Below are 15658 nucleotides of genomic sequence, written 5' to 3' on the forward strand. Positions count from 1 at the left end.
GCTCCGCCGGCCACGCGCCGTCCGGGGGCCGCGGCGCTCCGCTCGGTGGCGCGCGCGGCGGAGGAATGTGCGCTCGGCGGCGCCGGGCCGCGCCCCCTCCTCCCCGCGGCCGCGCTGGGGGGGAGGGACTCCTTTGTGGGGGTAGGAATGCGAGGAAGGAGACGGCGCTGCGGCCTCTGGAATGTGGGGGAGTGGCGGCGGCGGAGCCGCGGTGTCCGCGTCGCCCGAGCTCAGGGGCGCGGAGGCCGGGCCGGGACGCCGGCGCGGGGGCTGGGAGCCGGCCCCGGGTCGTCGAGCGGCGAGCGGTGGCGCCGCGGGGAGAGCCCGGGCGCCGCTGTGCACTCGGGCCGTCGGGCCTCCGGAAGGATCCGGATTCTCCCCCAGTCCCTGCCGGAGAAGTATGAGCAGTTGACAGACGTTTCCCACATCCTCCCCCATCTTACTTCCCAGCGCCGCCGCAGTTGCAGGCGCTCGGCTGGGCAAGGTCAGCCTTGGGCAGAAGCGCTGCGCCCGACCCTGGAGAACACTGTGCGTCTCGTGCAGATGCCCCCCAGGACCTCGCGTGACCCCACGACCCCCAGCCCGTCCCCGGCCCGTGTGCCTGAGCACTGGCTTCAGGAGGCCCCACCTGCCTGGGGGGGAAAGGCGCCTACTGCTAGTAGTCGGGGTTGGTTGCGGGCTGGTGCTCGCGCCTGGCCGGTGTACGCAGGCCCTGGAGGCAGGCCTGAGGCTAAGCCAGTGGGTGGGTGAGCCTCAGCTGTGACCACCTCAGGCAGTCGCTAAGAGACGTGAGGACTCCTTGTTCCAGCACCTGCCCTCAGGGGCTTGGGTGAGGCGCCGAAGAGATGCTCCTAAAGCACTTGCGCTGCCACAGGTCCTGGGACGGGGTGGGGCCTTGGGGGCCACATGGGGGGGGACGACAAGAGGTGACTAAGGCATTGTCCCCAAAAACACTAGCTACAAAGCCCTTGTCATACATTTCAAACAGCTTATAGGGAAAGAAAGCAAACCATTATCTGCCAGGACCTGGTAGATCCAGGAAAATAACCTTGAGTGGAAGAGTTCTCTCTTTTCTAGGCCCTCTCTGCTCAGAGAATTCCAGGAGGCACCCACAGCGTCTCAGGGAGCGGGGAGCCTGGATGGGGAGTCGTCTTCAGGCAAACAGACCAAGGCGTCTGGCCTAAACATTGCTGAGGAGCCGGCAGTGGCCCATTCTCCTCAGCTGGCAGTGGAGCAATGCCTGGCCCAGCAACTCCTCCCCAGCACCTCTGAGAGCTTGCAGAATTCCAACGCCCCCTCCCCCCAGGCTCAGGGGCTAGGGCAGGCGCAGGTGAGGGCAAGCGTTTTGGGAAGCAAACATCCGGAGAAGCCTTCTCATGAAATGATCTTCTACTCTGAGAAAGGAAAAACAATTTAAATCAACCATGAGATATCACATTTCACTGATCACATTATCTACCATTTAAAAATGGGCATATTGGCAAGACTGTGGTGAAACTTGCATATATTTTACTGGCATGAGTATAAGTTGGCACATCCTGTTAAGAAAGCAATTTGGTTATATTAAGGTCCTCACAAACAAAAACACTCTTATGAGCAGTAATGCTCCAAGAATCTGTTCTAGAGAAGTAATCCAAAATGCAGGCAACGATGTAAGCACAAAAGTGTTTACCACATTATTTATGTAATCTGTACAGTCCCAGGATCTCCAGCCTTCTGAAAAGGAGCTCAGAGGGAGCTCTCTGCTCTCAAAGGTAGTTCTTAAATAACCGTTCCATCCCCACCTGCCCACTTAGAGCTTTCAAGATTTAAACAATATATTGGAGCCTGGGGTCAGCTAAAACATATTACTTACTCTAATAGTAAATAAATAAACAACAACAAAGCCCACAAACAGAAACAAACAACCTAAGGTGTTTGCTTTCTTGCTCCCCCGCTATCTCGGCAGCTGTTCTTGGTTGGGGGCTGTCCCACACCTAAGACAGGAAGATGGAGGCCGCAAAGAAGACGAAAAAGTCGCTGGAGTCGATCAACTCTAGGCTCCAATACATATGAAAAGTGGAAAGTACTGCTGGGGTACAAGAAGACTCTGAAAATGATCAGACAAAGCAAAGCAAAACTGGTCATCCTCAACATCTGCCCAGCCTTGAGGAAATCTGAAATAGAGTACTGTGCCATGTTGGCCAAAACTGGTGTCCATCACTACAGCAAGTGGCAATAATTTGTTGAATTGGACACAGCTTGTAGAAAATACTAGAGTATGCACTCTGGCTATCATTGATCCAGATGATTCTGATATTGTTAGAAGCATGCCAGAACAGGCTGGTGAAAAGTAAATCATGCAAAATTTTTCTTTAATAAAATTGACCAAAACTTGTTTTAATAAATAAATAAAATGTTTGAGGCTCAACATTAGAATAAAGTACTTCCGTGAAATGGGAAATGCATTAAGCAATTATTTATAAATATACTAAAAATATTTCACGATGGGGTAATCATACCATTGTAATGTTAAGTGGATACAAAGGAGTATTCAAAATCGTGGTTTCATCTATACGCGACCTGAATGTGTCCCAGACCCCACCTTCATCTGTGTCCTCACTAAAGGCATGTTGAGTGTTTTGTCTCAGTTTGCAGGCTCTTTCTGTCTGGAAGCAAACTGGGGAACAAGGAAAGGGACAGAGGCTGACTTATGGGATTTGAAGCGTCATCCATGGACTCACCACCCAGCCTCCACTGATGCCTTCTTCGTCCTCCACCGATGTAGGGATGTTCTTTGTGTTCACCTCTCTCTCTGGCCTCTTTCTTCCTGGGTCCAGTGATGTGCTGGTAAACGTTTAACAATCAGTGCTTTGGGGGAGATTTGTACAAGTCAGGAGCCCTGATTTATAGCATTTGCCAATACCACCATGGTCAATTTCAAACTACCAATGTGATGTCACTGAACAGAGTTGGGAAGAAATGGGTATAATCAGCTCTCAAAAGCTAGCATGGGGGCCGGGCCCCGCGGCTTAGCGGTTAAGGGTGCGTGCTCCGCTACTGGCGGTCCAGGCTCCGATCCCAGGTGGGCACCGACCCACCGCTTGTCGGGCCATGATGGGGCGGCGTCCCACAGGCAGCAACTAGCAGGATGTGCAACTATAACATACAACTATCTGCTGGAGCTTTGGGGAGAAAAAAGGAAAAAAAATAAAGGAGGAGGATTGGCAATAGATGTTAGCTCAGGGCTGGTCTTCCTCAGCAAAAAGAGGAGGATTGGCATGGATGTTAGCTCAGGGCTGATCTCCCTCACACACACACAAAAAGCTAGTATGAGCTCCAACTGCCACTGTCTGGGGCCCACTTGGAGAAAGAAGTTTCCCAACAGAGTTGCTGGGAATCTAGTTCTATGATCCTCTCATGTTAACCAGACTCTTCCCTTTGTCTAGGCAAATGGACACACTCAGGAGGCTGGAACAGGACATGTTCAATCTAGTCTCACACCAAGTCTGAACCACCACCTTTTCCTTCTAAGGCCCCAGAGACTGATCCTATTTAGCTGTCCACGTTCATGGTGATTTTTTGAGACAGCCTCCTGTTGTCTCTTTTAATCTGGCTTCCATCGGACTCCCGTATGTCTGTATTGTGTAGACCCCAATTATAGACACAATTCAGGGGTTTTGTGTCTTGGGAGACAGATGTCAATCAAATGTGGTTGGGTAACGGGTTATGAGGAAGAGGATGGCATGCAGTCAAACTCCGCATGGAGGAACTGCTGGGATCCACACTTCTCTCCATTCAGCATGCAGCAGTCTTTACCCTTACAAATAGTTTTTCCTGGGGAGAGCAGCAGGAATCTTTCACCTGAAGCACACTTGTACCTCCTCCCAGCTCAGCTCCTAAAGGCCAGTCCTGCTCCATACACAGCACCAGACCCAAGGTGCATGTTCTGTCTGATCTACTGGGAGGTCGTCCACTGGGAGTTGCACCCAAGGGCATTTTTCCATACCCTCTTCTCTGAGGCCCAGCTCTTTCAACCACCAACTTCCCCTGGTCCTAGTATCCCCTTAGGCCTCCCTGGGCGTATAGAAGTTTCAAAGCATTGACAACTGAAGCCATGGTCACCAAGTTCACATTGGTTCTTCAATCTAAGAATTAGGATTACGACCTGACAATTACATTGCTTCATCAGGGAGCAAGTAGCCATCCTGGAAAGACCTTCCTTTCTTGCCCTGAAACCTTATCCTACACTCAGAAATGGGAATTTATGCACAAACTTTGTACATGGCAGAGACCCCAGCCAGTGTGGAGCTCCACGGGGAGGAGCTATTTGGGGATGCCCAGATTCCCACAGCTTTTGGTATCACATTTTTGAGCACGAGGTTGGTGTTCATGACTTTCACTGCTGCTGAAAGCTGCTGCTGGGACCAACTGGGAACCTCGGCAATACACAGGATGTGGGTTCTCAGATCCCCATCTCACCACCTATTGCTGCCATAGGATGAGAAGCTGGGTTTGTGTGTGCACCAGCCTTACTGCTTTCAAGGTTTCTACCCAGGCTGGCAAGGTTGGCAAGGTTTTCTAAGTGCAGCATAGTGCCGAGATGCAATACATGTTTCTAGAATGAGTGAATGACATCATGTGCACAATGCCTACGGTTTTGAGATTGACTGATCTTCTGAAAATTAAAGTGAGTTGTTGGAAGATTTCTAAAGCAAAAAAGCCTAAGGACCTTCTTGGAGCATGGTAGATTCTAGTAAGATTTTTCCTCAGAGCCTTTCCCTATGTAGTAAGTCACTACTTGTAAAATTTAAAAGTTTTAAAGCTGTTACAAGTCAGAGACACTTAGTAAAACTTTCAAAAATGTTATTTTACCAGGAGATAATTGTCTTCGAAATATAACCAAACTGCACAGCAGCCTCACAGCCCTATAGTTCAAATCAGTTGATTTTTTATTTGGTGAGAGCAATTCAAAAGTTTCTCAAATAAGCTTTTGGCTGGATTTTAAATTAGATGCAGGGAAAAAAAAGTTCCCTGTGTATGCAGAATGCAAATAAGGTATTCCCAGTATGAAAGCATCCATAAAAATACTTCTCTAAATATAACCTCCTACAAAATGATCAAATGGAGACTCCAGATCTCAAGAAGGCTACTTCAAGATGCAAAGAAACGGGAGGACTTCACCGCCTCTACAAGTCACAATGACTAGATATACGTGGTAACATTTTTTGAGTTTTATTTACTTTTAATAGTTTTTCTGTATATTACAAAAGGCTAGTAGGGGCATTAAACTTGCCCATGTTCCTTGGCCACAGGGCAAGTCCACTTGAGACATGTATGCCACCAATGGACAATTTTCAGGAACAAGAACATCTATTATGAAATAAATGCTTTCTGGTTGCTTCGAAGTGGACCATTAACCTACTGGAAATAACGTGGCTCTCTTTGGAGGCTCAAATGAAAGAGAATTCTTCCTAAGTCACAGCCTAGCAACAAGGATGAGTAAAGCCGACTTCATCAATCTTGGACCCAGGAATCACTGTAACACTTTCTCATTCCGACTTGTATTTTTAATAATCTTTATTGCCTTTCTGATTTCAATCATAGGATATATTCAGTACAAAACTTGAAAAAGTCACATAGGCACAAAAGGAAAATACAGACCATATATATATATCTATATATATCTCCACTTTTATTATGAAAGTTTTCAGAGAAAAGTTGGATAGTACAATGAACAAATATAGACTCCACCTAGATTTGATAAATGTTAATTTTACTTTTTTTCTTCTTGTATATTTTGCTGAGCCATTCAAAAGTTGCAGGTATTATGAAACTTCATCCCCAATATTCCAAGAATAAGGACACTGGCCTACATAACTACAAGAACATTATCACACCTAAGAAAATAATTCCTTTTAAAGCCTAATTTATCTCATTTTCAAATTTCCAATTGTCACAAGAATTGTTATAGTCATTTACTTTGCACTTGAGTTCTAGAACGTCCCACATTCTGTACTTGTCCAACTGTTTCCTCTTACTGCTGCTTAACTTGCTCCTCTAACCCTCTATTTCCTGTCAGCTGGAAGTTAAGTCTACATGCTGGGTTAGACTCAGGTTAAGGTTTTTTTTTTTCCCTAAGTGCTGTTGTATTCTTCATATCATCTCATCAGGAAGCACAATCAGTTTGTCACATTAGTGACCCTAGGTTTGATCACTTGAATACAGTGGCCACCGATCAGTCCATTGTCGAGATTGATTTTTTTTCCTTTGGCAAGCTATCTGTACCTCAACATTTGAGCACTGTGCGAAGATTCTGTTCCTCAGCAGCCTTTTTTTTTTTTTTTTTGTGAGGAGATCAGCCCTGAGCTAACATCCGCCAATCCTCCTCCTTTTTTGCTGAGGAAGACGGCCCTGGGCTAACATCGGTGCCTATCTTCCTCCACTTTATATGGGACGCCGCCACAGCATGGCTTACCAAGCAGTGCGTCGGTGCACGCCCGGGATCCGAACCAGCGAACCCCGGGCCGCCGCAGCGGAGCGCGCGCACTTAACCGCTTGCGCCACCGGGCCGGCCCCCCCTCAGCAGCCTTTTAAAAAGGTTTTGGCATCCACTGATGATCTTGGCCTAATCAGCTATTTTGTTAAGGGTTCAGGCTCTATATTAAAATACTGAACCCTCTCATGGTATATGCCATGTATGCAGACAGATCTTTGGGACAATGAACTCTCTAGGTAAGCTTGAGTCACCAGACTGCCCCCAATAAGGCTGGAAGACGGTTTGTCAGCCTCTATTTCAGGCTGGAGCTGTGGGGAAACACCCTTGATGAGCCCTGCTCCCAGCTCCCCCACTGAGGAGACAACTCACATGAGGAAACCACAAATATAAGGCCAGATCTAAAGTGTCACCACTCTCCAGGGACGTGGAGGCAGCTTGAACCTGCTTATTAGTTTAATTGAGCAAGACCCCTATAGTCAGACCTGCCTTGCTGGTAAACCCTGATTTTATAAAAACAGGTAAAAAATGGACAGAAACTGCTAGAAAAGGTAGTAGTAGAGTTGTTGCAAAGATGAAACCACTGGTCTGCCAAAATAGAAACACACCTCCACAGAACAAACTGCCACTCACTGCCATGTACATTCAAATGGGAAAGAAAAGAAAGAAAAGAACAAAGGAACATGTACAAAACGCCAAAAACACACTGTTGACAACTGCCTTCAAAAAGACAGGGTGAGGTTTTAAGGAATGGAAAGAATTTCAAAATTCACATTTCTGGAGAGCTTTTCAGAACTCAAAATTTCAAAACTGAAAACCATCAGTGACCAACCAGTCAAGCAGAACTTATTTCTGAGAGGTGGTATTCCAGGATATTTCATTTTTATCTGTTACACAGTTCCGTAAATTCTGAAATTTCTTTTCTGGAGGAAAATGAAACACTTTCTAAAAATCTAAAGGCAAAGTGAACCTCACAGGCTGACAGAGTTGGGGGTGGGGATCCAGCTTGTTCGTAAGTTGCTCTATCAGAAGGCTGGAGGTCAGTCCATCCTGGAGGCATCAAGCAGCATGCTCCTGAGGGCTGAGGCTTCTTCAAGATGATTTTTCTGAAGGCTTTGATTACATGCTGAATTTACAAATGATATAAAACAAGGAGTAAGAGTTAAGCTGGATGGCAGAGTAAGAATTACACAAAGTGGAACAATAAAATGAATTATCAATTTCAAATTTAGTTGCCTGTGGCCAAAAACATCAAAGGCAGAGGTACACGATGGGGGAAACAGCTTCACGGGTTTCTGTTATCTGAAAACTCAAGGCACATCTGTGTGAGGAGAGTATCCTCAGGGCCAAGGCCTTCTGAGGTCCAGGGCAGAGATTTGAGTGCTAATCCACCCAGCGCTGCTCTGGCCACATCTGTAGGCTGGAGTTGGGCCCTGAATGGTACACTCATGAATGGACTCTGATGAACTAGGGGACAACCCAGAGAAGACGGCAGAATGGAGAAAAGCTCTCCCCCTCTGGAATCTCAAATCCAAGGCTCCAAGTTACTGGGGCTGGCCAAAGATGACTTAAACATTCTCAACAAACGGCCAATTGTTTACAATCCAAATTTAAAAAGCAACATATAGTCATTAAAAGCTCATCTATGGCAAACAGTGGAGATCTTTTAACCTTCACATCCATTACAAGTTAATTTTGTAAAAGGAAAGAATTTGGCATGCCTGCGGTAAATACAATGTATAAACCCAATAAGGCAGCAGACACGTGCACTGTGCAGGCATGTAGAACAAGTATGTAGATGCCATTTATTTGGTCCATAAGTACAGTATAGTTTTGAGTTTTACAAAACATCAAATATAAATAACCTGAAACTGTAACAATACACAAAAATCGGCTTCTTACACAGACATACCAGGCAGTACAAGCTGAAAACTTGAGTAAATTAACATTGTTTTACATTAATATACATAGTGCCAGTTAACATTTAAAAACAAATCTCAATGCATAGCACTTGATACTTCTTTGAATCTGTTTCAGTCAGTTAAGAGTATGAAAATGGTTAGATCTAGGCTAAAAATAATTCTTCTTCTAACCAAAAATAAAGGCATAATATTTATAACCAGGTATCAACTTTACTAAACCACAATATTTTAAAACTATTAAATGATACCTAAGAGTATTTACATTAAAAAGGCAACATGCATTGTGTTGTTTCATCTCAGGACTCGTTATGCACACACTTTGTTCAAAGGGTTTTAAAACTATATTCCTACTTTCAATACAGCATACCGCAATGTTCCTAATAGTTCTAGCAAAACAAATGCTTTAAAAGGGAGTAGAATTGTCTTCAAGTCACTGGTGTAAATTTTTTCCCTTTGGAACAAAGGACATAACAACCTGGTTCTGCCCAGATGACCTAAGGCAGTAAGAAGGTTCTTTCTAGAGGCGTTTCTGTTCAATCTAACGCTATAACGTCATCAAGCTCTTCTGTCTGTTCTGTGCGTGACCTCTTTGCACTGACATTCTCTTTCTCATCTAATTTCCTCTTGCGACTTCTCTCTTCTTCACTGATGTCAGCATTATTTGAAGGACCTTCTTCATCTGAATCAACTATGAGCACATCATCTTGCTCTTGTGCTTATTTCAGAAAAAAAGGAAAAAATGGTTAAAAGTGTGGGAGTTACTAGTGGCTCACTAATATTTTATATAAGGGAAAAGCTAACTCTTCTGATATACACCAAATTTAAGAATAGGTACCCCTAGGGAACTCTCACTACACATTACATATTTCTGTCCTGTTTTAATGTTTTCTATAACAAGCACCTACTTTTCTAATCAAAACAAAAAATTGTAACAAGCCTTATATAACTCAAAGGAACTATTACAGTTCCTTGTTTCTATTTCTCTAACAGAAAAGGGGAGGGCTCAATCCTAATAGTGGTAGTGGTAATAAGATAATAATAAACATCAACAACAACAACATATATATAGCACTTACAATGTGCCAGGAACTGTTCTGAGCACTTTGCACACAACAACTCATTTAATCATCACAACCCTATAAAGAAGATAACATTACTATCCATTTTCCAGAAAAGGAAACTGAGGTACAGAGAGACTGACTTGCCCAAGGTCACACAGCAGCAGAGGATGAGGCTAGGATTCAAACCCACACAGTGGGGCTCTAAAGTGCATCCTTTTAACCTTAACGCTACAGTTCGTTTTGCATCCTCCTGCTTCACCAAATCACAGGCAGAGTACCCATCTTACTCAGTGCTACAGCCTCCGAGACCTACCCACAGAAGGGAATCAGTAAATGCACATTATGATTTTTTGAAAACTACCACAGTCCCTTCCTCAGAGGAGGATGATGGACCTTTCTATTTTCAAAGGGGAAAAAACAGGCCATGTACCCACGGCCCATAGGTGGCCATACTCTAAATAGTCTCAAAGTCCATCTTTAAAACTCTCAGAGAACAGAATCATATTTCAAAGAACACCCAAGACACAGGGTGAAAGAAATGGAAACAGAAAAATAAAAAATCGGTAACTTTTAGAATCAAGAGGGGTGTCTGTGCCTCTGTGTATGTGTATGTGCATGGTGGGAGGTGGGTAAGTACTAAACATCCAAATCCAAGCACAGTAAAGCACCAAGCACCAGCACCAAAAACCCAGGGAAACAGAGCCTCTACTGCACTTTACCAAAGTCATACTGGTTCTGAGAAAACTGTGAAATGCTAAAATTCTATATTTACCAAGCGTCACTCAAATTAGTCAGATGCACTGATTTGTTGCCCCTAAATAAAACAGGCAGACAGGATCCAAAACTACTACTTCTAAGGATAAATGGTCTTTATGCACTAGTAAAGTGACTGACATTTCCAGTTGTAAGAAACCCTTAACAAAAAATAACCAAGTGTTTCTGTTTCCCCCAGTCTTAAACGTCTTCCTGGTTCATACATAATAAGCTGCATTAAAACAATCAAGGCCAAACCAACACACACTTCTAGTAGTCCTACGCATTTCTGTATTATGGTCAATGTTCATAAAATAATCAGTTTGTTTCTATATAGTCTTGCCTGGTGGGTAACTAACAACCTGCTGGCTGGGGCCACGACTCACCTGTGGATGTGGAAGGCTGAGCTCCATCGTCGCTGCCATTGGTTATGCTTTTGGCAGCATCTTCCGCTTGTTTGGGCCCCACTTTTTCTGGGGCATCACCAACAACTTCAAATTCAACATCCTTTCCTAGGTCTTCACTGTAAGAGAACCACACACTATAAAACTGGACTGCCACTATGACTATTTACAAGAGCAAAGGCGCTAAGAGATACTGTTCCTCAAAGTGTATACTATGTACACATCAAATATTCTGATTTTCAAAGAGCTAAAACAAAAAATAAGACTGTATACAAGAGATTTTTGTGATAATTCAAAACTCAAATTCAAATGGCCAATACCATTGCACCCTCAAATCAGGAAAGTGTTTTTAAAAAAATATTAAATAACTTTTACTGCTAAAGCAGAACACTAAATCCAAAACTCTGTGGCCCAATGTAACTCTTAGGCATTATTTCTTCAGCTACTACATGAAAAGATTCTACACACTCTAGTCTGATCTTGAACAGAGTTAATTTGGTGTTTTAGCAATAGGGTTAGATGGATTCTGGGTTTTCCTCCCATCTTTACAGGTAACACCCTACTTTTGTAATGAGTTCCCAAAAACATGTACGAAAGTTTAATGCATGAAAGTCAAACAAAAGACTTACATGTTATAAGGGGGGTTCTGTTCCCAGAGAGCTAAAAAATATGATAAGAAAAACCCTAATTATGCTTCCTCTTTTAGACACCATCTGATATATTTCCATTTTATTGTACATGTTCTCTCGTTTCCTTTTCCTTCACAACTCAACACAAGCACACCACTGACATTCAACTGGTGTCTGAGGCCAAAGATCACACCCTAGTGATCTACCTTTGACTCAATTGTCTAACTCTGTGAAACTTATACTTATTACTAATAACCCACATTCAGTCTTTCCTGTCATTTTGTGCTTTTTAAACCAAGTATATAAAACGTAACACTCTCCAAACAACTACACAAGCTATATATGTTTGTAAAGAGATGGCAACACTGGCAAAAAACCTGGATGCAGGTGGCAACCCTTTACGTTTGTTAGATGGTACCCCAAAGTCCTAGGTGAGGGTGCAGTTCAGGGGTATCAATGAGCCGGTAAAAAGATGCACCTTGTTCAACAGATAAACATACCAAAGTGGAGGACTGGACTGTTTTTTAGGAAGACTGGCCCTGAACTAACACTTGTTGCCAATCTTCCTCTTTTTCTGCTTGAGGAAGATTGTACCTGAGCCAACATCTGTGCCCATCTTCCTCTATTTTGTATGTGGGTCTTCACCTCAGCATGGCTGACAAATGGTGTAGCTCCACACCCAGGATCCAAACCCAGGTTGCTGAAGCGGAGCACGCCGAACTTAACCACTACGCAAAGGGGCTGGCCCAAGACTATTTGTTTTTTAATTGTTATATACATGCAAATATTCTATAATGCAAGCACTTTGAATGCTTTTCATAAAATGGGCAGGATGTAAAATCAAATAATAAGAAAAAAATAGATGACTCAGGGATCTATGCAGGATAATTTTTAATGTTCTCTTGTTATTGTTACAGATCACAAATGAAATATTTGTTTTATGGGAGAAATATTTCTTCCTTTCTTCTAATCAATCTTTAAAAATAATTGAAATTTTTATCCTAATTCAATTATCAAAATGAATTCACCTGATTTTAACTATTCAAACGTCTGAATTTCTACCTTCTCTAGGTCTTTCTGATCAGCCACCACTGATGACAATTACTCTTAAACATTTGTTTGTCTATCTTTTTTATTTCTGAATTCCCAAATGTTTCTGTAGGTCAAACCTCAGGGTACTCAGTGGCCAACTTGAGCGAACATACTGTGTAGTTTCAAATGAACAGTAGGGTTTAAGGATAAGAAAACATTTTTTCTCCACTTTAAGTTTGTATATTCAAATAATTTCTTATACTTAAAATATTAACAGTTCCTACCTATGAAGGATGTTGATCAATAAAGTGTAGTCCTGAAGGAAGTCGTCTGCTTGAAGCCGGCTCCCATTTCTAATGCCAAATTCTGACAACTTCTTGTGATTATTAGCTAGAAAATTTGAAAGGAATTTAGATACTTTAGTAATAACAAACAGTCACATTAGTTTTAAAAAGGCTAAACTCCTACTATAAGCTCAATTGTGTCCCCTGCAAATTGCTATGTTGAAGCCCTGACCCCAGTACCTCAGAATGTGACTATATTTGGAGATAGTACATTTTTTTTGTTTATTTATTCATTTATTTTTTGTGTGAGGAATATCAGCCCTGAGCTAACATCCATGCTAATCCTCCTCTTTTTGCTGAGAAGGATCGGCCCTGAGCTAACATCTATTGCCAATCCTCCTCCTTTCTTTCCCTTTTCTCCCCAAAGCCCCAGTAGATAGTTGTATGTCATAGCTGCACATCCTTCTTAGTTGTGGTATGTGGGACACCGCCTCAGCATGGCCGGACAAGCCGTGCATTGGTGCGTGCCCGGTATCTGAACCCAGGCTGCCAGTAACGGAGCGAGCGCACTTAACCACTAAGCCATGGGGCCAGCCCCCTGGAGATAGTACTTTTTAAAGAGGTGATTAAGTTAAAATGAGGCTGTTGGGGTAGGCCCTAATCCAATCTAACTGGTGTCCTTACAAGAAGCCAAGGAGAGAGAACTTGGGAGAAACCAAACCTGTTGACACTTTGATCTACAGACCCTCTAGCCTCTAGAACTATGAGAAAATATATTTCGGTTATTTAAGTCACTCTGTCATGTATTTTGGTATGGCAGCCCCAGCAAACTAACCCACTAAAATATTAGGCACTTAGGGATTCAGCCCTGAACACCCAACTACCAACACTACTTCAAGGGAACCAAAACTGTGAGAAGTTCTGAGAACCTTTCCCTATTCAAACCAAATTAATCTGGAATCCTGGAGGAGTCAAAGACAACTTTTAGAGTTGGTCAAAACATACTCTACTTGCAAAGAGTTTATCCACAACTTCAACAAGCTACTTTTTAGCAAATTTTTTAATTTAGAAATATGAGAAAACTTTATTTGAATGGATTTTTCAACATAAATTTTCAACATTTCTCAATGAAGAGCCAGGTAGGACCTCCCCGAAATAATCGCTCCAACCTAGTTCTGTATCTTCCACATGTCATTTCTGTTTCATCTGAATATCCCCAGTGTGTGGCACACAGTGCTTAGCACCCACTAGCACTCAATAAACTTCGCCATGTGGATTATGAATACTCCAATGAAGAACAATTCCTCCAAGCAAACCTCTAGTATCACCACCTCCTCCTACCTATTCTAGGGCCTTTCTGCCTTAATTATCCTTTCGCTCCTGCATGTTCAAATGCCTCTCTCTCCTGACCTGTAAAAACACTCAAGTCTCATCTACAAAACCGCTTCCTCATCTTGCTCCCAATTTACACTCCCTCCTTACAACATTCAGTCCACTTCAGTGAATATTTGCTCTGTGAGGGGCATAAACTATATAGAGCCTGTGGACCTATATCCACAGTGCCTGGCACACACTATGTAAACTATATTGTAAATTCTAGTTATCATGTTTAAGTTTATTAATTTTCTACATAATCTAACAAAATTTTTCTTTCTTAGTTTCTATTACTTCTTTCATTGCTTATAGTGAAAATGCTTAGAAAGGATCTCCCTACCCAGACCTTGAAACCCAGAAACTATTGACAGTTTCTAATTCTTTTACAGATTTCTTATCTCAACTTGTTAATCTACTTGGAATGTCTTTGGAGAATGACAGTTCCTACCCAGACTTCAATCCCCAAGCTCTTTCATACATTCCCACTCACTACAAACTCCTCAGACCCAACATCTTCAAAAGGTAAACAGTTACTGAGCATTCTATTCTGGTGAATTAGCATCATCTCTAAAGCCCGAGTCCTCGTAACAGTCCTGTACCAGCCTAATGATGCTACTCTTCCTCTCCTGCACCCTAAATTTTGACCTTGCAAATCTTACATCTGTCATCTGCTTATGTCTTAGTAAAAATCCCTTACTCCTCTCATTTTTTCTCTCCCTAACTGGCTCCCTGCCTCCACTCTCATACCCTTAACTCACCCTCTGCAGATTATATTAGAAGGTAACTACATTACTTCCCTGCTTAAACCCTGGTTGGGAGTAGAATATTGGGGGAAGAGGAAGACAAACACACATTACATATACGCCACAGAAAGTCCACCAGCTGCATCACCACCGCCAACACGCAGTACCCCCGCTTCCAGTGAAACAAAGTAATTGGCCATTCCCAAAGCCTTTTATGTTGTTTACAAGTTCATGCCTTTGTAGATGCTGCTCATTCTGCCCCAAGCAGACACTCCCTTCTCTGCCCAGAGGGTCTTTACTTCTTCAAGAACTGGCCCAGGAGTCCTCTTTCTCCTGTGACCCCTTCTTAACAAAGCCTTGATTCATACCTTATACACTCTCTTTCTACAGTATTTCTTAGACTGTGCTAAACCCACTTGTTGATAATCTCTCCTCTCCTTCCAGACTGTAAAGTACTTCAAGCCGGTACCACTGTCTTATTCATTCTTGAATTATGAATACCTATGACTATGCCTATAATACAGAAGGACTCCAAACATATTGGAAGAAATGCTGTCTCACCCTCAGTAGCACATGTATTTTGTGGAGAAGTGCCACATTTAAGCCACTGAGATTCCTCACCAGTTTCCGTTTTTAAGGTCCTAGTATTTAAAAGAGCTGGCTAGAACTAAGGGGAAAGCATGAAGTTATGGACAAACTTTTTTTTTTTTGGTGAAGACAGCTGGCTAGAATGGGGCTTAAATATTCAACTAGATTCTTAAAATAGACTACTACTCAGCCAAAACAAGGCCTCTGATTACTCATGACCTAATATCCCAAACAATTTCTTGACAAGGAACTACAGCCACAAAGAATTCTGACACGAGTTTTAATGTAAAGAAGGCTTGACATTTGAATCCCCATCAGGATCTGGCAAAGTGTACTGAATAAATAACCACTGAACAAACAGGTGAATAAGTAAGTCGATATACGGGAAAACAG

General features: G+C 43.0%; 1 protein-coding gene and 1 pseudogene across 4 annotated transcripts in view; one reads left to right on the top strand and one right to left on the bottom strand.

Annotated features, from left to right (window-relative positions):
- The first annotated feature begins 1928 nt into the window (after nt 1-1928).
- LOC131396768 (large ribosomal subunit protein eL30-like) lies at nt 1929-2399 on the top strand (annotated as a pseudogene).
- A 4744-nt stretch (nt 2400-7143) lies between these two features.
- Nucleotides 7144-15658, bottom strand: part of UBA2 (ubiquitin like modifier activating enzyme 2) — a 37467-nt gene continuing 28952 nt past the window's right edge. For 2 of the 4 annotated variants that reach the window (XM_058529129.1, XM_058529132.1), the window contains 3 exons: nt 12561-12666; nt 10598-10734; nt 8243-9112 (listed from right to left, as the gene is read on the bottom strand). In XM_058529129.1, the coding sequence (XP_058385112.1) occupies nt 8931-9112; nt 10598-10734; nt 12561-12666 (425 nt within the window). In that variant the 3' untranslated portion in view covers nt 8243-8930. Of the gene's footprint in view, nt 7602-8242; nt 9113-9141; nt 9534-10597; nt 10735-12560; nt 12667-15658 lie in introns of those variants that run through there. The other 2 variants (XM_058529130.1, XM_058529131.1) reach the window with 2 other exon arrangements.

Source organism: Diceros bicornis, chromosome 34 (assembly GCF_020826845.1).
Source record: "Diceros bicornis minor isolate mBicDic1 chromosome 34, mDicBic1.mat.cur, whole genome shotgun sequence".
NCBI classification, from domain to species: Eukaryota; Metazoa; Chordata; class Mammalia; order Perissodactyla; family Rhinocerotidae; genus Diceros; species Diceros bicornis.